This window comes from Drosophila virilis, unplaced genomic scaffold (assembly GCF_030788295.1).
Source record: "Drosophila virilis strain 15010-1051.87 unplaced genomic scaffold, Dvir_AGI_RSII-ME tig00000123, whole genome shotgun sequence".
In the NCBI taxonomy this organism is placed as follows: Eukaryota; Metazoa; Arthropoda; class Insecta; order Diptera; family Drosophilidae; genus Drosophila; species Drosophila virilis.
Window position 1 is genome coordinate 3,102 of NW_027212799.1, and position 23,458 is coordinate 26,559.

At 38.7% G+C, this 23,458-nt stretch overlaps 1 protein-coding gene across 1 annotated transcript in view; it reads left to right on the forward strand.

Moving 5' to 3' along the window:
- Positions 1-4,225: 4,225 nt before the first annotated feature.
- Positions 4,226-23,458, forward strand: part of LOC116649739 (breast cancer anti-estrogen resistance protein 1-like) — a 28,273-nt gene continuing 9,040 nt past the window's right edge. The window contains exons 1-3 of the mRNA XM_032433382.2: positions 4,226-4,554; positions 18,635-18,778; positions 22,082-22,354. Of these exons, the coding sequence (XP_032289273.1) occupies positions 4,441-4,554; positions 18,635-18,778; positions 22,082-22,354 (531 nt within the window). The 5' untranslated portion in view covers positions 4,226-4,440. The remainder of the gene's footprint in view (positions 4,555-18,634; positions 18,779-22,081; positions 22,355-23,458) is intronic.

The following is a 23,458-nucleotide window of genomic DNA, read 5'->3' on the forward strand; positions in this document are numbered from 1 at the left end:
GACCTGCAAACCCCATAGACGTGGAAGTTGTCAACTGAAACAACTTGCGTTCAATCGTGGGCTTACTGATTGATTGACTGACCGTTTGATTGATGATTCTGAATCACAGCTAAGAACAAGGTGGCCAAGTAACCTCGTTAAGAACAGTGCTGCTTGCCTTCAATCTGAATACACAAAACTCTTTGTGCTGGATGGTTAATTGACTGATTGATGTTTTAGTATTACGGACAAAAACAGGGCTGTCTGACTTTCAATTAATATTCCCAAAACTGCAAGAATTTGTGATTTAGAGCAGTCAAAGGAAGAAACTAGAGGAAAGCTGATTCGAAATTAAATAACATCTAGACATAATAATAGCAAAATAAAATTCGAGATGAATAGAGACATAGTTAGACGGCACCCAAGGGAGAGTTGGACTATTCTGGCTGTGCCACTTGGAAATGTGGGGTGCCATTAAAACTGAGGGTTGTTTGGCGACACAAATGTGCAATAAAAAGTCATTCTTCGTCGGATGGTCATACAACAAATTGCTCAATTAGGAGGCAACAAATATTTGCTATAGACGCCGCCCAACACTGATTGCGATATTGAGAAATGGGCATTATTTTGTGGGGTGAAGGATGCTGAAATTTTGTGTGGCAATCTATTTCATACCTGCGACAAGCAGGTGCCATAATTCCCCAGAGAAATAGCGAGCACGAGAACAAACAACAAAATGTTTTAGATAAAAGATACGACGCCTACAAATTGTGTATTGTGCAAGCAATGGGCCAGAAGATGTTTATATATTTTGGAGAGAGAGAGAGAAAGATATATGTTTATGATGCGTGATGCGTGGTCGCATTAACATATATTATTTATACAGCTTCCAAATTGCAAACAACAGCATTCCAGCGTGTTATGAGGTGTCATGCGAGGGGGCATGCGACACGGGGAGACGAGGCTGTTTCATTTGCATATTAAAATGCCCAAATTATGGCAAATAATAAAGTCATATATGGAGTAGGTGGAAGACCGACAGCTTTAAGACTTTAATTATGTTATGTTGTTGGGCAAACAGCTGCTCAGCTCAGCTTCCAGAACTTAGCCTGAACTAGGCAATTACAATTTCAGTTCGTGGTCAGCTGGCAGTTTTCCAACCCCACGACTGACCCTTGCCTATTTAACAAGTTCTCAAACATAAAATTTGACGACTAATTCCATGGAATGCGGGCGTATTGCCACAAATGAAAACCTAGGCAGGCATTTAATTGTTCGAAAATGGAAAATGGAAATGCGGCACGGCATGAAAACAAATGGCATGAAAAACTGTACATGGATCCAACCCCAGGCTATGCACACATACTAGATAAATGCCCGAGCGTGACAGCGACAAAGGCAGACGGGCATCCAGGACATGCTCTGTTATTGTTGCCAAAACGGACAATGGCATAATGATAATGGCCTTAAGGCAGGATAATGCACATACCACAGCCAACAGAGGCAGTCAACTACAAAGTTGATTTGTGTCCAATTAGACTGAGGCATCAGAAAGAATTGCTGCACAAAATTTCAGTATATGGCTGTTGATATATATAAAAGAAAAGCTGTGTTTCAGACTGATTGTTCCGAGGATTTATATAATTCATAGTGCTTTATTTATAGCTTTATTTCAGAGCGATTGTTTTCATAGGAGGCATATAGTATATATTGTTGTTTAAGATATCAAGAAACGTTGTGCTAACTTATTTTTCCAGCGATTTTCCCATTGAGCTACGAGATATAGTACCCATGAAGATCATGAAGATATACGATATAGTTGTCCGATCCGGTAGCTTCTAACATATGTAGAGCCTATATATCTATCTCTAAACTGAGAGTCTAATTTGCATATTAACATACTGTTAAACTTGATCAAGCATTATATAAATTTTATTTTATGTATATACAATTTGAAATCGGATATGTATGCAACATACAATCGCAAAATATTTAAATCCCTTTCACCCGTTTTCCATGCGTTCCTAAATCAAATTCCGTCTACGACCCACGCAACGGAAATGGATTGGTTAAATTGTGTTAACTTTTAACGATTGCGATAAGAACTCGCCAGAGCTGGCTAATAAAACTAATTGATAGAAAGCCAGCCCAGCCCGGGTTAAACGATTCCAGGCCGTGTCTTCTTCTTGTGCTTCAAATCACATCAGAAATGTGATTCAATCAATCCAAACTGAAAGCGACAATAAAACTCAACGAGTGTCAGGCACTACGGCGGGTCCCGGGTTCATTTGCTGCTCGCTCGCCCGATCCTAAGCCAACTCTTTGGTTCTCTGTGTATGTCTCGCTGTCAGTTTGACTGACGTGGGCGTGGCACTTGGCATGCAAATCATGTCAAATGTCACTTTCAACTGCACAACTGCAGCTGCAACCGCACCTCAGTTCTGCTCCGCCCTCCTCTCCCGTCTGTTTCGGATTCTGGTTCTGTTTTTTGTGCTTCTGAATGGAGGCTTGGGCCAGCACAGCTTCCTTCTGTTGCGGAACGGGTTGACCTTCGGCACAGACCTGGTCGTGCATACCCTTTCGTAATCGCATGCAGACAGACCCAAAGAAAGTAACAGCCCGAATACGTGTCTCTGGGGAAGGGCCTGGTGCAGGCGACATTACTCAACACGCCCCCCTGTGGCACGAGTTCGAGTAGAATTGTTTGAGTCGATTTGTTTGGACAGCTGCAGTTGCAGCTACTGTACACACCGTCCCCTGACCATGCCTCACTTTTTGGGTAATATGAGCTTTCATGTATCATTTGTGCTCCATCAAATGTTTGGCTACAGCTCATAAACTGTCTGCATTCGATATGCCTCAAAAAAGAACGAAAATATTAAGAGTATTCACTTACAATAGATAGCTGAGTGAAATTTAATGGGTTTATTTCTCATATAACTGAAAGTATTTGAGATATCCAGCATAAATAGTGAGTAAATGTGACGGGGCACTGAACCTCAAACGACATCCACTGATAGAATATGAAGTTACCCCTAAATCGATCGTATATTAAGTGACAGAATTCTATTGGCATCGCTTACCAAAATTCTACTTAATTGTTCTATTTCGATTGTGCAAAGGGTATTAAACTATGCGAAATGCGTACTTCAAAAGGCAGCAAGCAAAAGCAGCTACTACTTTTTTCCACACAATACGCTTGTGTAAATAGTATTAAATTTACGAGCAGAGCCGAGTTGGCTTCGTAGACATTCGGCTTTTCACGCAGACGCACACATACCTAAAAGCCGAATGCTTGTCGAAGTCACGCTGTTTTGGGAGAGCTCAAGAGAGTAAGTGTGCACAGCATAAGGAAAAGATACATATGCGATGCTTGTATACTCTTGTTTGTTAATGTTGTATGTTGTAAATTTTGTATGTTGATTTATCATTGGATAAAAGATATTTTAATTTATTTTTAAAAAGCAACGATTCGTACTCGTTTTTTAGTGGTTAAGTAATTTACATAACTGAGAACTGAAGGCAGCGTTGGATCTACCAACGAATCTTCGCACATTTTAAGTAAAAGTCTTACGAAAGTTTTTAAGAGATGAGAAGCTGCTATTTATTTTCTCAAAACGTAAGAAAAATTATGAATATTAAATATAATTAATTGTAAATAATTTATAAACAAATCGAAGTTATTATTTATACATTAAACCAGTTAATATTAATTATAAATAATTAGAAATAATTTATAAACATAAAGAAGAAATATCTACAGACTGAGCAACAAACCGGCTTAAAAATACCATAGCACTCGACGTTAGGGTATCTGAACAACAATGTCGGTGGTAAACGGCAACCGGCTGAACGGACTGCGACCCGCTGTTCAGTGTCTTCTTTGTTTGCTGCGGTGCGGAACGTGTTGAGCGCTGAACGCACAGCCGACAAATAGAAAATAATTGTCGCATACAATTTGTTGAGAGTTTTCTTTCGCGCGATTAGAAACGCTTCAAGTCGCGGCTTTACGAAGGTAGTGCGATAAAAATCGTTTGAATTCGGCAAAAATATTGGCCATATAAAACGTTGTTGCGGTTTTTGTTGTTGTTGTAGTTTGGGGCATCTTTTGTTCAAAAGCCACGCGAATTGGGGTTTTTCTGGTGTCTGGCCCGCGCGCAAAACTTGAATTTTTAAGCTGATTCCGCAAAAAAGCAAAGTCAAAACAAAAACCAATAAAAAAGCATTAAAATAAAATCAAGCTAAAAAAATATGCTGATGCGAGCATTGTGCTGAGAGATACAGAGATACAAGTGAAGTGACATGTGAAGTGAATTGAGATACTTTATCTATATTGTCCTGGATTAAATATATTTCGGGTATCTCGATTGCTCCATACAAAAAAACAAAAATACATATATCATGTGCTAAGCCAAGCAGCTACGAACAACTTCAGTTAATCCTCAGCTTAACCAATTCGAAATGCTGGAAAAACAAAGCGCCATTTCAGTGTCCGGCTCCTGCTGCAGCTCCACGGCAACCAATGCGGACCTGGACTACGATGTGCCCGTGTCGCGGCGCATTCACATTAAATCGGTTCGTAGCCATCATCATAGCTCATAAACTAACCGACTTTATGCCCGCGCCAATATCTATGCGATGCATAGGCGCCGATAAAGTCATTGACAACTCATTACCAGCTAAACTGTCTAGGATCGGCCATTTCCATTTCCATTCCCCTAGATATGCCCCCTTGCCGTTCCTCTGACCATTCGTATCGTGGTCGCATCTTTCTGGCCGCCTCCTGGCTTCATTTTGTTGTGACAGCCGTGTTAAACGGCGGTTCGTGTCTGCGTTTGCTCAAGAAATTGTAACGGATCTCTCTTGGCTATCTGAAAAGCACTCGAATTGGACGCGTCTGGAGCCAGGCAGCTGCCACTTGCCAGTTGCCGCTTGCCACTTGCCGCTTGCAACATGGCAGTTTCCGCAATTTTGCATTGGTTATCACCTCCGTCCGAACGTTTTTGATGTGCCAGTTATATTTATTGCCCAGGTGCGATATCTGAGAGTCGTGTGATAACTCTCTAAACAGATGCTAGGCCGTTTCATTTCTTCAAATCAATAACATTTCGACAGTTAACACTTTGAAAACAATGAGTTCATCAGTGCATGTATGTGATGTCATGTATGTGCTTATATTGCCTTTGCTGATACCCTGTTATCACGAGTTTGAGAAGTGATTAGATAGAGTCTCTCGGGTATTTTTTAGTGCGAAAACTTTGCGCAAAGAAAAGCAGGTGAAATGTCTGAAGACATTTCTAGAAGGCAATACGTAAACAATTAATTTAAATTAAAATAATATTAACTTAATTGAAATAATTATAATGTTATTAATAATAACAGTAAAAATAAAAATAAGTGTATCCTATTAATTAAAATATGAAATATATATCAGTATACACTTTTCAAAAATTACTCTATCATTATTATTCGATAATAATCTCTTAATTGAGTGAGAAAAATGTAGTTTCTTTTTATCATTTAAATTCAGACAAATTTGCACATTAAAAGTAAATGTGTACTTGAAAGTTTCTATAATGGAAAATTTCTAAAGCTCAAGCTAACCTTGCAATTTCGCCAAAATTAACCTTGAATATTGTTTTCGATGGCAAACACAGATACCATATACTGCATATATGTTTAATTAGTATCATTCTTAAACAACAACTGGAGCTGCTAAACAAATTTGAGTTTGTTTGCACACAAACTGAAATAAAGTAAATTAGTTTACCCATGAGCACGAGTCGAGTTCTAGCTAGAATTCTGGTGAGAGCTAAAAGCAAATGATGTATCTCCGACACACTCACACTCGCACTCACAGCTCTTGGGTATTCAGTTCCAATTAAATAAAAACAACAACTAATTACAAGCGTCGTCTCTAGAAGCTGACCAGGCGAAGGGGCTGGCCCCAGTGGGCCGGCCCACTATGGCAATACTTGTTTTGGCCTAACAGCCGCTGACACTAAGTACACACCGTAATTAAAGTTGGCCAGGGGCGTTGCGAGAGGGGATGAGGAGGCGCGGCGGGGGAATTGGATAGACTTGCAGCTGCAGCGAGCAGACGCAACGCAGGCGGGCAGGTGAGATTAAAATAAATGTGCTCCAAATGCGCAAAAAGCGAAAAGTAATTGACGCTCCCAAGACCAAAGCCGGTTGCCAAGGCTCTGGCCAAATAGATAGCCAGACTGTGCAGTGGGAAGGGGCAGGGGCATGGACCAACCAGCTTAGATTTCAAAATGCAACAGCGGAAAACATTGAAAGATGGCTCTTTCCGTTTCGCAGTTCCACACATACGCCACAGACGTGTCCAGGACAAGAGACGCAGGCAAAGGGTCTATAGCATGGCGCGCTGACTGCTGGCAATTAATTGTTGCAGCCAGTTCCAGGTCGGACGTGCTACAGCTGTCATCGGGTGCACGCAATTAATGGCACTCGGCCAGCGATAAAATCAGTTATTAATAGTTGTGCACCTTTTTCCCTCTCTCTCTCTCTCTCTCAGTGCAATGTTGATTTCCAGCTAATTTCAACTGATTGAAAAGTCAATTGCTGGCGGCAAGTGAGAAGCTATAAATAAGCGGCAAGGGCATAAATCCTGCCACAATCCACGTGCACACGGGGACCACTCACGTAGCTCGTCCAGAAGTCGTCCATTCGGCCCTTACTTCGGCCCTTTATCAGACGAAGCGTCTTATCGGCCCAAAATTGAATGGCAGCGCTTAGGCGTGACCCGTACGCTGATAAGTCCCAAGGCCTCGCGGCTAACTTATCGCCGGCACAAATTTTTGGTCTGAGCAAATCTAATCGAGCCTTATATGCCGGCACATAAAATTGTAATCGAAAACCCGCTGCCAAGTAGCAGAACCCCAAAAAAAAAGAAATAATGAACAAATTTTGTCTTCGGCATGCCAAAAACAAAATACCCTTTTATGACAATCTTTCCCCAAGAACTCCTTTTAATATGGTAGAAAATTTCGATGCGCTTTTGTGTATATATTCAAGGACCATTGGGAAGCTTGGTTTTTTGTTCAAATAAATTAAAAAATATAAAATAATTTTGTATTTATTTAGTTTTTATGTTTTAATAATTATAGCTATAAAGTTATATGATATAGAAGTCAGTTTCTTCTAAGATTTTATTTATATGAAAGGACCAAGGGAAACTCCAGAAATCGCAAGCTTAATAATTTGTAACTTATACCGTGACAATAGTTGAATACCCTCTGCTAGGGTAGGATAAAATATGTCTGCTTAATATTAATTACGGCCTGTCTGAGGAGGTCTTTCCCGGCGCAGCAAGTGAAAGTCCTGTCAAGAGTTTATCGCGCCGCTCGTTAGACAGATATGCAGACAGACTTTATTTCTCCTGTGGGACTCACTCATTCCTCTTCTTCTTCTTGTTCTCTCAGCTTCGCGCAGTTTGATTAAGTGGCGTCCCATGGTTTCAGGGCACAATTTGACTCGCTGCCTGGCAAGGCATCTGCCTGCCTGCTTCTCCTTCTCTCACTTATTGGGCACTTATTTTTTAGTGCCAAGCGCCTGGAAATTGATTAGAATTAATGTGCGCGTGCGGCGTCAGCATTTTCAATTTGGAAAATTAAGAAAAACCACAAGAAAAAAACATGTCCATAGCTTTGTCAAACTCACGAAATTGAAATTGATTGAACGCGCGGCGTTGAAAGAAAATGTCATGCCTGCAGCTTATAGGCACAAATATATTGATCTATTGATGAAAATATATGACACCATATCAATATTATTGTAAGACCAGCTATTAAATCATTCTTTCAGCACCCAATTCAGCTCCACAATTGTAGAGCAGAAATACAAAAAAATCCATTCTCAAGTAATTGCTGTATTTAAAGTTCGTGTAAATTAACTCGAAGTGAACTTCTACAATAGCAAAAAATTGTTCAAGTGCTTGTAATGGATCGGCTTGCAGTTTAATGGAAAAATATGATCGTGTATAAACAAGAAATAAACAAAGCCAAGTGTCTTAAGCCAATTAGACCTGTTTAAAGTGTGCTGAACTATGGCTTTCACAGATCTTTAACATACTGAACTCTGGCCAAGTTGTTGCCACATTCAAAATATAACTCTCTAATGTTAAGGGTTAGGAATCATAGCAAATAAATTTAAATGCCTTGTGAAAGTCATTTTAATGCTCAAAGAAAAAAACCAAAAACTTTCGCTTAGCTTCAGTTATTTTGCCTTTTATCTTATTGCAATTGGCTGGCAGCTCTGTACGCTGCGTACAGTTGCACCTCGTGCTGTTATCTAACACTGGTTTGCTTTGGGGCAATCTAGTGCGCAGTAGCTGGTACCCTCTTGGCTCCGCCCATGGTCATTTAAGACCTTTTGCTACCATAATTAAGTTATCAATTTGGTTTTCATTTTATTTTTGCATTGAGAGCTGCGTAAACATGTCAATAAAATGGATTGAGAATGCCAAAGCGGGCAGCTCTGTGAGAAATTATGCACTTGAGTTGCGATAATGAGGCGAATACCTGCGTAGAGCCACCTGTTGCTATTGCTGTTGCTGTTTGCCGTTGCCAGTGCTGGCCTTTGAAATCTTTTGCACCTTTTCGCACTCGGTTGGCAGGCCGTCAGGCCAAACGTGCCCAGCCAAGACAAATGTGCCAGCTGATAAGACGACTGTGATAAACGGCTAGAGGACAGGCTGGAGGCAGGTTGGGGCAGGCTGTGACTGGCAAAGGGGGGGCACAGCGCACCATGGGACTGGCCCCTTTTGGCATTTTACACATTTGCTGCATGTTAACATGGCAACGTCAACAACAACAACACACAGCAACAAATTACATGCACGCGAACTTTGCTACTTGTCAAGTTGTTATACCCTGTGTCCACGAAAAGAGGGTATTATTAGATATGGTGCAATTGTAACAGATGGAAACAAAGATCTTCGAGCACTATATTTATACACTCTATATTGTATATGTTGTATATATTTTTGGTCTACAGAGTCGATTTAGCTATCCTATTTCCTATTTACCGCGTAGATCAATATTATTCCATATAATTTATAGCACTTTTTCTTACGATATTAATCTAGGTTTAGATTAGGCCAGCCAGAATATTCAACATTTAAGAAAGGAAAGATAAATGTAAATACCCGAGTTATGAACATTTGCATTTGCCAAAGTGGGCTATGAGAAGAAGAAGCTTAGTTGTGGCATGCGTGTGAGAATGTTTTTGTGTTAAGGCAGCTTGACGCTGAGTGCAGGGTATCTGCCAGTCTGGCACTCTCGACACTTACTTGCTGTAATTGTAGTTGTTTGATTTTTCTAAACGCTTTGTCTTATCAGCGGGTCAAATGTGCCTGCGGTTTTCCCTTTTGTATCTGTCAGATACAAAATGTGCATGTTTGGGATGCATGTATAGTACGTGCCGGCTTATGCGGTATTTATGAAAAACATATTTGAAATACATCAGGTCACGTTCAGGACAACATGAAAGCAGTCCCAGCAGCTGACTCATCGCCATAATTTAAGTTGTTGTTGCTTGCTCTTGTTGCTTGAGTGTAAAGCACACGAGGTGCTTGCAATGCTAATTAGGCAACACCTTCATCGAGCTGGACTGCGGCCACGCCCCAGAGCAGCCATAAGTCATAGACCCAGACGCGACATTGAGTTGTAATTACAATAACAGCAAAAGGGCACAGAGATACAAAGGCGAACATTACGAAACGGCATTGCGAAGCTCAACAATAAATAAACAATTGCAAATTGTTGGCACCAGGTCGACAACGATAAGGTGCACCACATTTCTTATTGGGAAAGCGGACATGTTATGGGCCCAGCAGCGGAAATGTGTCTTACTACAACTTGCACGCTTCTCTCTGCTGTAGATAAGGCCACATATCGGTTCGAGCCACAAAATGAGTAATAAAAACTTGTACAACAGCGGGGTTGGCCAGACGATGTGCAGTCAATTTGCACGCCTTCGGGCCATGTTAATGGGCCCCATATTCATTAGGCTGCAGCTACTTACACTGCACTACAAAGCACAACTGAGGCTCTTCAATATATTTCAGCCTGTGTTGGGTTCATCATTATCATCAGTCAGTTTCTGGACAGTTTAAATGCTGCTGCTGTAGTTTAACTGCACATTACTTACACTGGGCGAAAAAGCATGTTCTTTCTTCTAGTATGAATGGGTGAAGAATTCATATTGTTCTGAGGACTTAACTCTACCTTTCTTTTCTCTAAATGTAGAGCCTAAAAAATGTACACAGCTGGCAGACCTCGAGGGCTTCTCTTGCATCTACATATGTCCATTGTAATCTTTTACTTTATTCACTTTCATGCCAAGGCCCCTCTTCAAACTGACATTCGCGTGGGTCCAAAGTCATAAGCTCTAGTATAAACCATTTGTAATCCATCACAAAACTCCTAATGAATCGTATAAACTGTCGCTTGGGCTATTTCTCGGACCAACTCAACTTAAGGTTCGCTCTACGTGGGTGCCCTTTGGAGCAGGGAGCTAACGATCTTCAAATCTTAGAGAAACTGGTTGGCAGCGCAATAAATTGATGCCACATGACGCAGATAATTTAGTATGAGTCATGCACACATCCGGGGTATTCCATGGCAGCCAATTCTCTTCCACAACAAACTCATGACGTAGCTAGTCGACGAAATAGTTTTTAGACTCGTTTACAAGGTGGAACAAATCTATTGGCTTTTTGCATTGTCTTTCTTGCTCTTCACCTATCTGACATTAGAGATCAAGTCTCTTACAATTCAACAACCTAACAAGTGAGAGAACGCTGGTTCAAATCCAACAAAAATTAATGCATAGATGCCTGATAGCCACTTAAGAGGCTTTGTATATATCAAAAGCTGGCGCCAAATAGATAATTTTCTCAAGTCTCTTAATAAATGTTTTGGTTAAATTCTTTGAAGCACTTATTGAGCTATAAAAGAGTATTGCCCAGTCGGCTATAACCAAAAACAACATTTATTCTTGTTATTGTTAAAGATTGGTTGCTCTTCAATGAATTTCGAGCAACATTTTCAAATAACCAGGAAAATCGAAAATAACTGTTAAGCACCACGATTCGACTCTTAATTTATACAAATAAATCTTTAAAATGGCTTTTTAATTTGTTCGCTTGTGCTATGCATAGATTTTATGGACATTTTTTTCTAGTTTTTATGTTGCCCAAGTCCCTTGCATTGCCTTTGGGGCACTTTGCAACATTTTTTGGGTTTTTGCTGCGACATTTATATTCCCTCGTCGCTGAAAATCATTTATTATTTAATGCTTGTTTGTATGTTCGTTTATCAAATGATTGATCTTTTGTTTATTGGCTTTCAAAAAAACTTTTATGGCGGTTCTGTTGCTGGCGAAATCTGCTAAATGGGGGAATTTCTGTCTTTGTCTGTGCCACAAAAAAAAAAAAAATAAAAATAAAAAAGAATGCAACAGACGATAAAAATCAACTCAAAAATTCATAATGTTTTGGATATGAAATAGCAAAACTTTAGCTACATAAAAATAAAAACTTTACAGACACGCTTTTAAATTGATTTTCTGCAGTTGATTTCATGACCTAAAAAAATTGTGAGGTTTTATTTTATTTTTTTTTTATTTTTTGTTGGTTTGGGGAAGTCATTTAGCAACGCTTTTGTGTGCGTATTTCACTTGAAATTGTTTTTATTTATTTATTTATTATTTTCGCGAAGGTCGACAATACAATTTGTGAAACCGTTTATTTGTTCTTATATATATCAGCCAACAGTTAATTTGAAAGGGGTTTATCCAAAAAAAAAAAAAATAATACTGAAAAATTTCCATCTTAAGTATTGTGACTCATATAACGTGTACACACAAAAATCAACAAACAGGCCCTTAGAATATATAATCAGCCGCATCTGCCAATTTCATAGTAAATTTATTTCCATCGCACGCGCACTATAAAAATAACAATCATTATTCATAAGCGTTTGCTAACTGCAATATTATGTAAGCGACAGTGAGGGATACAATTGCCACCAGACGATCCATCAGGACTAACGCCAGCTGCAGACCAGGGCAACAGCTAGCTTGAAGAAAAAACAAAACGTATGTATATAAGTATGTATAACAAATGGCAATTGGCGGAGATATGCAAATGTGACATATTCGTAGTCTCTATTTAATATACGAGAAACTACAAACTCTAAATCAATATTTATCAATATTAAGGTAGTATAATTTTATAGTCGATATTTATCGATATCAATCATAAAAAATTGTCGAGTAAATTGGTATTTATCGATATCTATATGGTATAAATGTCGAGCCATGCCTATATCATATCCCGTAAAATGATCGATAAATGCCTAAAAATGTATGTTTCCAATTCAATATTTATGGATAGTGTCTCACATAAGTAACGAGCTTTGCCTAAGAAGCCACGTTTTAAAATCGATATTTATCGATATTTATATTTTTTTAATATGTAAAAAAAATCGCAATTATTGAATTTATTGTTACACAAATTATTGTCAAATTTAGTAGAAATTTATCTAAATTTGGTTGACGTCTACTATTTGCTTGCGGTCCATAAGGTTGATTAGTTGATTTGCTTTCCACTCACTTAAACCTTAGATCAGCTAAGCCACAGCTACAATAGCCATTAAGCAAATCAAAGATTCTTCGCAGATTTGTTCAATTGAGCAAAAAACCTGAGGGTCAACTGAAGCAGCCCTCAAGGGGCAACATGCCTGAGGCATGGCCAGTGCGTGCCACTGCCCCAACTGATTACGCTCGAGTCACATTCATTAAAGTTGATTTAAAGCTAAATGGATCAACAGACACTTGCAGTTATTTGCGGCGCAGTCGTTGACATGTGTCCCACTGTCTGTGTGTGCGTGTGTGTGTGTGTGAGTGTGTGTGTGTGTGTGTGGCTGGGCGTGGCACATCGGAAACAGAGTATCTGTTGCACTTTCGCTGACTCGGTTTGCGGCTCAGTGAAGCGTGCGACATGCATCTAGTTCCAGTGTGGGGGAGTGTAGAGCCAAGGAGTCGATGAACAACAACAACTACAACAACAACAGAAACTGATTTTGACAAGTGTCAACGCATTTTAACGTCAAGTTTAACAGTCGGTTAGCTGCTGCTGCTGCTGTCGCTTGACTGAGCAGCTCACGGAACGTGTTTTTTTGCGCTGTGCAATCTTTTTGGCCTGCTTAAAGTTTTATTGTCGCATTTTTTTGCACACGTCTTGACGAAATGTGCCGAAAAGGCCGAGGCTGTCAAGACGTAAACATTTTGTTTATTTTTGCACTCAACAACTGCAACAACAACAACAATAAAACCAGTTCAACGCAACATATGGCGTTTTATATTGTGCAGACAAGTGGACTTAAAAATCAACATATAAATATATCTGACTGGATATAGCTCAAATATTTGCCATACGGCAATTCGTATGTAACCCTTTAAATACCCTTGCAGAGGGTATAACAGTTTTGCTACGAGATTTGTCTCAACACAAAATATATATATTCTTGATCAGCATTAAAAGGCGAGTCGATATCTTTTTCTATTCAAACTAGTTTTTCAATTCTAAAGCTATCCTCTGGATACTTTGCTTAGGTCCTTCTTTTTGTGCATATGTTGACATCGGCCAGATTGAAAGACTTCATCACAAGACTGAAATTCAGTTCATGTATATATCTTGAGCTATGAATAAAATCATATCATATAACTTTATAGATAATTAACTTTTTAAATGGTAAAGTTTGCCTTCTTTCAAGATATCTTCAAAAAACTTAGCACTTATGACCTTAAGTGTTCTGGAAAGCCGTATCAAATCTTAATACGATATCACAAGGCTCCTATGGGAACAACAAAGCGGAATTAAAGCTTTTACCTATATATAAGCCATATGTCTATATCCAAGCCATATATCTACAAGGGTATTTCATGCTCGGCGTACCAAAGATAACAAATATATCTTTTAAAGTTTTTGTCACATTATTTTAACAGATTAAATTCCTGGATTTCATTTAATCAGCCACAAACACTTTAGTCCAAAGGTTGACCACAAAAACAACGAAAAATGACGTGTTTGCTGTACAAAAATAAATAGCGCCTAGTCACAAAAATGATTTCTGCTAATGAAGCCAAAAGTTTAAAGAGAGTAAATAATATATATGTATTTATATTTATATATAAGACAAAGCTGACAGATCGATATTGAGCCAATTGGATTAATTAAAAGCAGATATATATATACTTTATATAAAAAAAAAGAAGAAAAACAAACACAAAAGTTTATCAGTCACGCGATGAGCAAAAACCCTCAAAAATAAATATATACCAAAAACACACAACTTATCAGCGGGGCGGGGGGGTTATCACAAAGTGTTATTGACGATAGCATTTTCTATATACGATTTTGTATACATTTAGCTTGAGATTTTTTTGTTGCTCGTTTTTTTGGCATTTCAACTTTTAGTTTTGTTTGACTTAATGCGGTTAATGGGCTCCTCAAAGTCAAATTGTCATGTCGAGGGGCGACTTAAAGCTCATCACAGCTTAAATACAATTTTTGACAAAGTCGTTGCGGTATTTCTTTTTTTGCATTTTATTTTTATTTTTTTTTTTTGGTTTATTTGCAGCTTTTTGCCAAATTTTTATTTGTACACAGCGTTTTTTCTTTCTCGAGTTTTAAGTGCTCATTAAGACGTCGTCGCCGGCGGCTTCTGTTGTTGGTTTTTTTTTTATTATTATTATTTTTTGTTTTTGGGGGAGTTTTGAGTTTTGTCTATGTGAATTCGGTTATTTATGGACTTTGAATGTGCTCAAGAAATTGCAAAACGTAGCAATTCAACTGGGTAAGGTCATGCACTCGCCATGGAGTTGAGCAGAAACAACAGATCGTATAATGTACAGTGTGTGCTTTATGGACGACGCTTTCTACAAATTCCCCCCAAATTTTGGCTTGGTCTCGACTTTATGGCCCATATGGTGAATAACCTTTCAACGTAGCCAGCCAAGCTGAAATGCCGAAAAAAAAATACAGAAATTGCGCTCAAGAAATAAACAAGAAATATAAAGATTTTTGTTGTTTAATGTTGGCATTGTTTGTCTCTCGGCCGAATCTGCGTACATGCGATTTATGTGGAACTGGAACTCTGGCTTAAAGCTATGCTTATTGTAGCTCTTGTGGCCATACATATGTACGTGCTCTTTTTTTTTTTTTTTAACAATAAAGCGAGGGAGGTCTTTCACTTTAAGCTTGAAGCGCGCCAAATGAAAGGAAACACACACAAAATGGCTCAAAGGCAGAAATTAAGTTTATTAATTTTGTTGTTGTTTGGCAGATTTATGACAGCATTTTACATGCATAATTTGTAAATGCAATTTTAAAAGCTGCTGCACAATATTAATGCAAAAGATGATGTATATGTATTATTGATCAGTTAAAGATTGCACTTTCATTGAGGAAAACGTTTTTTCTAGTTCCAGTTCCAAGCCAAAAGAAATCTATCGAGAGTACTGCAAACTACTCAAAACTCCTTCAAATCTCCTATGAAAATCGAGCTTTTAAAGATTTTCAGTTCAATTTCTCACTCCTGCAATTCCATTGAACAAGTCGAATTTTCTAGCTCCCATCCAAAATTGGAACTGAAAAGTTCCGCTGTAAATCGCGTCAAAAAATGCGCTAAGCAAACCAATTAAAGTCGCGTCAAGCAAACAGAAATCTATCGATATTTGATTTTTGTTTGCTTGTGACAACAACAACAACAACAGAAACTAAAACCACAAGCACCGAGCGGAACTGGAATACCAAACGCCCAACTGTAAATATTTGCCTATACAATTAGCGCTGTGTTAAAAATCTGTGTGAAGAAGAAAGCTAAGCAAACTGCAAGTGGATGACAACCCTGGCAGCTGCAGAGCGATCTCCGAATGTTTCATCTCGCTCGCACTCTCACTTCTCCATGCATCGATTGCATTGTCGTAGGCAAATTAACAAATATTTCTTTAGCTCGCATTTTTGTGCCTATTGTTGTTGTTGTTGTTGCAGTTGTTGTTTGCGGCTTGCGGCTTGTCGATTGTTGTTTGAACAACGCAACGCTCAAGTGTCAGTTGGCAGCCCTGGCCCTCTCCATGCCACATCAATTGCCCATGCACATGAACTTCAAGTGCGCTCATTTTCTTTTGACATTTGAACGGTTTCAGCTTTCGAAATTGAAAAGTAGAATATACAAAACGCGCATATCCCTACCCATAGTTGTTATACCCTGTGCCCAATTGGAAATGGGTAGGAAGGGGTATCACGGTTTTGGGCAAATGTATGTAACAGGCAGAAGAGCTTACGTAATCGATAATTATCGATCTGCAGTTATTGTTTTGTAAGCATAGCTTAAAGCTGATAAGAGCTGGAGCGGATAGTATACACAGATCCACAATTAGAATCCAGTATCATTAAGCGAGTCGAGCATTAAATCAATAATTATCGATTTGCAAATATCGTTCTCAATGCATAGCTTGGAGCTGATAAGAGCTGAATAGATAAAAGAATGAATTATATAATCAAATAGTATACCCAGGTTCAGAATTAGATGCCTGAGAGACTAATGTTCATGGTTGCAGCGTATCTTCTAGTCGGCAGTGCCGACTAGAGCAATCGTACTTGTAGTTGTTGTCAAAACGGGTTCCGAACTCACACAAAACCGAGTTGAAAGTTCAACGACGATTCATCGCGCGTTATTGTAATCGCTGGAGTTTTGTGTGCAAGTGTGTGTGTGTGTGTGGTTTGTGCGCAGCTCATATTAAATGAGCCCAGGAGCAGAGGGTTAAATGAAGCGAAAGGATGGGGGCACAGGGTTTTAGGGAAAGAGGGGGGACCAGCTACAAGTTGTACTAGTGCCCCCCAACTGACAAGAGTGGCTGTCACGGCAGCGGCAACGGCAGCGGCAACGGGAACGACAACGGTGTCGGCTTTGGTTGGAGTTCAAAACGTTCGTTTTGGATTTTTGTTCGATGCGGTGGCGAAATTAAAAGCAACACGCTTAACCCGAGACCGACACACAGATACACACACACACCCATAGATAAACACATGGATATATCGGCTCATTCATTGAAGAAACCTTTGCCCGCCGACCCATACAGTGCACAGTCGTGCGCATTGCTTTAGAAACGATTTAATAAAGGGAAGTTGCATCGTTTAAATGCGTATCTAAGGAATGTGGCAGATGATTATGGAACTGTTGAGGCAACAATGGAAAAGCCCTCACTGTTAATGGTGCATGTATAGCCACAGTAGAGCGGCAGTAATCGGTATTTAAAGTTATGCACTTAGAGAAAGGTTAAGTGTCCGGCTCGGTTTAAGTATTAAAGTTTTGAGTTCGCAGTGAAATTAAACTGAGAGCAACGTCCTGACGCTTTTATGAAGGCAATTTGTGAATATACAAGAATGTGATTAGAACGACTTTTAATTAAAAATAACTTATAATCAACAGAATATTTTTTAATAATAAAAGTTCCGAAATTATTAATTTGAAAAGTAATTTACTTTTTGTACAATTGCAAATGTCTCAGTAAACGACTCAACTACAAAACTTATGATAAGATACATATGTTGGGCGTCTTGTAAAAAGTATTTTTCATTGAATTGATCTAAATAATATTCCACAACATGAGTTATTTATACTTACTACACTCTGTTATAATCTCTGTGTTTCTCTAAGTGTATGTACTTTATTGTTAATGCCCAGTATCATGCAATAAGCACATGCTAGATCTTTAGAGTTGTTTAGCTCAAAACGTTATGAATTCCAAGCCGGTTATGATAGAGTTTAGAATGTCGTTTTAAGTGTAGCACTGCAACTACTGTGCACTGAAACAAATTGCTGTTATTCCCTAAAATCATATAATTATCATATGCTAGCTGTTAAGTGCTTGAAACTTGATAACTCGTATATCCGCAAGCATTCCAACTAATTCAATCAACTCCGTTTCTGCATGGTCTACCCGAACTGTGGGCTGTGCTCCGACAATCGCAGTTGACCTGAAATTCCAGGTAAACTAATGAAGCGCATGGCATGAGCTAAAAGACAAAAAACCAAAAAAAAAAAAAAACAAGAGCTTGCTTTGTTTTAAGCTGCTTTGTTTTTGAGTTTGCCCAAAATCCGTTTTGCACTTTGTGCAATTTTTTTTGCCCAGCAAAAAGCGATTTATTTATGCCATAAAAAACCGAAAACACAAAAAAATGCTACCTGTAGAAACCGCAGACGAGTTCTTATGAATGATGTTTTGCTTTAGTCCAAGATCGAGTTGGTTTTAATGTTAAAGTTGGAGTTAAAGTTAAAGTCAATGTCGGGGTCGGTCAGTCGCTGGTCAAGCTTCACGTCTTTGAAATTCCATTGAAATTCGGGGCTGGTTCTCGATGTTTTCTTTTTTTTTTTTGTTGCGGCTTCTTAGAAGTTTTGGCCGCAAGCCTTGCATGCAGTTCATTATGGTCATTATACATCCGAAATCTCAGCACACGGCATAAAAATTGCTTAATTCTGATAAGACACACAAAATATAAGATATAACTGAAAATGATTTTAATTGTTTGTTGCATTCTCCGTTTTGCTTGATTTATTTGCAGAAACTTTATGCTAGAGCCATTTATGATAATCAAGCCGACGATCCGGACGAGCTGCCCTTCAAGAAGGGCGACATCCTCACAGTCATCGAACAGAACACCGAAGGCATCGAGGGCTGGTGGCTCTGCTCGCTGCGCAACCGACAGGTGAGTTGCTTAGATAAGAACTGGGCTCCAACTGGGAGCTGCCCTGCAGAGGGCATCTCGCTGTGCACTGAGAGAAAGCAGTACGAGAATGAGAATTTAATTAATAAATTATAGCAACGATTAAGCGTGCTCTAGTCGGGAATGAACGTGAACCTTCTTCTGCTTGATCTTTTTATGCTATTCCAGAGGATGGTTGTCAAATTTGCTGACACTAGCTTTTAATACTGAAGAGGTTTGCTCAATTAACAGAATTTCGATATCGATTTATATCGATTGCTTAGAGACGTGGTGAGTTATCGATGACTTTGATTGATAACGAGCTCTACTAAGGGGATCTACATCTTAGGAGCATCTCGACTTAGCTATTGCAAATATATGCACCTCAAGAGATGCTTTCTTCTCCTTATTCCATCTCTCTTAATCCTTTTTTACTCATTTTCAATGGATTCAGAGTATATCAATAGGATGTTATATTATTTACCAAAGTATTAAACAAGTTCTTGTAATTCGAATTTCTCGCTCAGGCTCAAACATTTCTATACTCAGCAAATTTTAACAGCATTTTTCTTGATTTAACTACAAGATTCGTGTTATTTTCTTCGAGTGCACGTCCATTAAAGCCCTAAAGGGCAACGCCTTTGCGAGCTGTTTTGGCCGCGTATTTGTTTTGTTTGCTCCTTCTTCGGGTTTCTGTGCTCCGCTCCTAATTGCCAAATGGCTGCACAGCCACGCCCCATTTCAGCTGTGCATCTGTAATTAAACAATCGAGGCATTTGCATAAGTTCTACCGCCCTTTCCAATTATTTTGCATTCCATTTGGTAATAAAAAAAAAAACAAACCTAATTTGAATTTATAATTTAATTTTGTAATACTCCGCCGTTGAGTAAAGAGTCTGGACAGATCCCAGGCCTCGTTATGTTCATGATTCATCAACATCATCTCGGGGCACGTGGCCGCCACCCGCCGCATGCGGGGCACGCCGGTTGCATATAAATTTCACATTTGGCACTTTAATTGTGTCCGCAGCTGTAATAATAATCCACATAATGCCGCGGCGAGCATTATGAGCGATTACCACAGTGCATACAACATTATTTGGACATGCTCAAAGCTGGCCCATGCTGGTCCAGAAATCCCTGGAGCGGGGGTGAGCTGCAGATCGAGGGGTGTGAAATATGAAAAGAGGTCGATGTTGTTAGTTTGATTGCGCACAACAAAGTGGAATGAAATGTTTCACAGTTTGTTAAGCTTGTTCAACAAAAATAATATCAATTAATTGGGCTGAAAGCATGAAAATATTCGGAAAAGTGGGCAAACAAACGCTTCGAAGCATGCTCTGCATGTTGATTAACTTTTTATTATTTGTGCTGGAATTTGAAAAAAAAAATATTTTAATATATTCAAAACAATGCCAAGAATTTGGGAAGAATTTTGTTCTAAGAAGATTTCGTAGAAATATTTTATAAATAATAAAAAGCTTTACAAAGGTTTACGTGCGCTTTTTTTTAAAGTTTATTGTCATTAAGCCTAAAATATTTATACAAGAGATTTCACTTGTTACTTTTTTAATGTTCACTTTTATTTTCTCAATTTGACATTTTATCAATTTATATTGAACAAATGAAGTGAACTGCAGATGTGTTTCATTTTCGAATAATTGTAAATTATAATTACAATATTAGTAATAATTTTCATAATCGAATGATAGAACGCGGGTTTTTGCATAATATTAAAAATTGTTTCGGTTGTGGTTGGATAAGTTTTATTTATTTATTGAAATACATAGATGCTGGTAATAAAGTAAACGCGAGACCGACCAACCGCAATCGATGCTTAATAATTAATTTTTCAGATAACAGAAATCTATAAAAATTTAATTTCTGGTATTTCTCTACACTAATTTCATAGATTACCCTGCTTCAACTTAATAACTGTATTTCCTCTATTGTTTGGCAAAAAATCTGTGATCTCTTAATGTTCACATGTTCAAAATACGCAACCTTGAAGCTCTGCCCCGATTAGACCCAACCCAACTACAAAACTTATAAATGGCACTCCGAAAGTTTCCCCCCAACACCCGTTGTCTAAATTAAAAACTGATCAACGGGCAAAGCTTAAAAACATTTTTGCACGTCGCTGGCAAAATTGCAGCTCCGAACATATTTTTAATTAACAACTCAATTGGCCGGGCTCAGCATTCAGCACTCAGCACTCACTCAAACACTCACGAGCACTCATGAATACACTCATGCGGTGATAGGCTGGCGGTGTCTGTCTGTTGGTGTCAAAACACATATCAAAATGGAAATCAAAATCGCTTTAGATGGCCATAGACACATGCATAGCTGCAGATACACAGATACACAGATACATAGATACAGATACTCAGATACTCGGTGTCGGCCAATTGTCGTTAATTAAAAAGTAGCCGCACTTTTTAATGGAAACAATTAACCCAAAAACGGCCAATTGAGTGGCGACAGCGGCAACAACAATGTTTTTCATACATAAATTTAAAATAAAATGAAAAAAAAAAACTAAAAAATTTAAAAATGTTTTCAACAAAAAAAAAATGTAGCATAAATTATTCAGCACTTGCTAAAAAAAATAAAGAAACGGGGCGCAATTTTCGTTGTTTACGGCTAAAATAAAATTGAAATAAGCTGCAACACATGTTGACAAGATTTTTTCATACCTCTTTGAAGCTGGCAATGGAAACTCAGTTCGTATATCACATCAAAAAGTCTCACACAGATGTCAGGAAAATTGACAAAAGATCGGCGGCAAAAGAAATAAACTGCACTCGATTTTAAGTCAGCTTGACAGCCAATTAAAAAATTGTAATTTATTTTATGCTTTTTTATATGTTTTATTTCTATATATATATTATTTATTAATTAAGAATGCACTCGGCATTCAGTTAATAAAAAAACAATCGAAATCAATTGGACTCAATGAGTGGCAGCCATGAATTTCGACTGATAGCCCAGTTCACTCGGGAAATATTTAAGCATGTTGTACTCAATTCGCAGCAAAATCGAGTTAAGGTCGAAATTTACAAAGTTCTGATTTAAAGCCCGAAATTATAAACTTAATCTAAGAAATTTGTCTTGTAGTTAATATTTTCTGCTTAATTTTAATTTAACATGAAGACCCAATTGAAACCAATTTAGAGATTAAGTTAACTATTATTTTAAAGATCAAATCTATTTTTTAAATGACTTTGCAATAATTATTAAAATTCGCTTGCTTTTATTTTTGCATAGTTCTAAAACCTTGTTTTATTTTTGGTCTATTTACAGGGTCTTTGCCCCGGCAACCGGTTACGCATCTTGAACTCGTACGATTCGGGCTGTTTCTCACCATCGCCGGCCAGTTCGCCAATACCCTCGCTGGCGGCCAGTACGGCCACTTTGAACAGTTCCATCTGCTCGGCGGAGATCTATGAGAACGGTTCCATCATCAGCGCATCGGGTGCATCTGGCAGCAATGCGGACAGCCAATCCACAGGCTCAACCTCATCCAACGGCCAGGGCCGCGGTGCACGCAGATCGTGGCATGTCTCGCCGAACAAGGTAGGTTAAACGCAGTTTCTGTTTTTTTTTTTTTTTAATTTTGTTATTTTTTAATTTAACGCTTCGTCTGCGTTTCCTTAATGGCAACCAACTCCCTCGAGACGCCCCTGGGGCTGCTCCTAATTGATATCATTTCATTTAGTTTTCATTTAATTTGATTTTACTGATGCCCTTCGAGAGGGTAGCTAAGCTTTGTCATAAAATGTGCAACGCAGAGTAGGAGATGTGTTCGATCGGATATGGAAATTGACCAGATCGGTATACTATATCATATAGCTAAAATTGGAACGAACGCGCGGTCTAAAGCTAAGTTCTTCCATTTCGAATTCTTTGTATTCTTAAATATCATAACGAAACTGGATTTTAATGCTCTTCCTTTATTCGAACTAAATCATATCAACATTGGACTATTATATCAAATCAATAGGTAGAATCGGTCGAAAAATAAGTCTTAGTAAGAAAAAATGGTTTGATTTTCGCGATATCTTGCCCAAACTCAGCAAAAAAAACAAGCTTTATTGTGCTCGTCACATAACTTAAAAATCGTAAGCAATATATGTAGATATTCGATGCAAAGGGTATCTACTCTTCGGTTTGTCGAAGTTAACTTTCTTTTCCTGTTTTTTGCTGTTTCTTTTTTTGGTTTTTTGGCATTTCTGGCATCGTCTGGCATATTTATTTTTGGCTTGTTCGTCTTTGGGTCGTGGCTACTGCACTTTTTTAATTTTGTATTTTTTTTTTCTGAATTATGATATCCGTCTGGAAAGTGAAAGAAAGTAATTTCTCGAGTCCGCCGGTTTTCCATCATTATGGCCCGGCCATCGTTCACTCTGCACGTCAATTGCGTGTCGTAATTGTGCAATTAATAAGAGCCAAGTGGAGAGTCGGCAGGAGATTCCAGTGGATGCTGCGGCTGAAACTGAGGCTGGGGCTGGGGCTGGGGCTGATGCACTGCATCGCCGCCAGCTGCAGGCTGCGTGTGCGCATGTCCAACGGGTTTCCGTTTTTCCTACTTTTTTTTTGGCCTGTCTTTGCATATGGCTCGTAATTTGCCAATTTGTCAGCTGGACATGCGTTTTATTTGCATTTCAGTTGATCATCTGC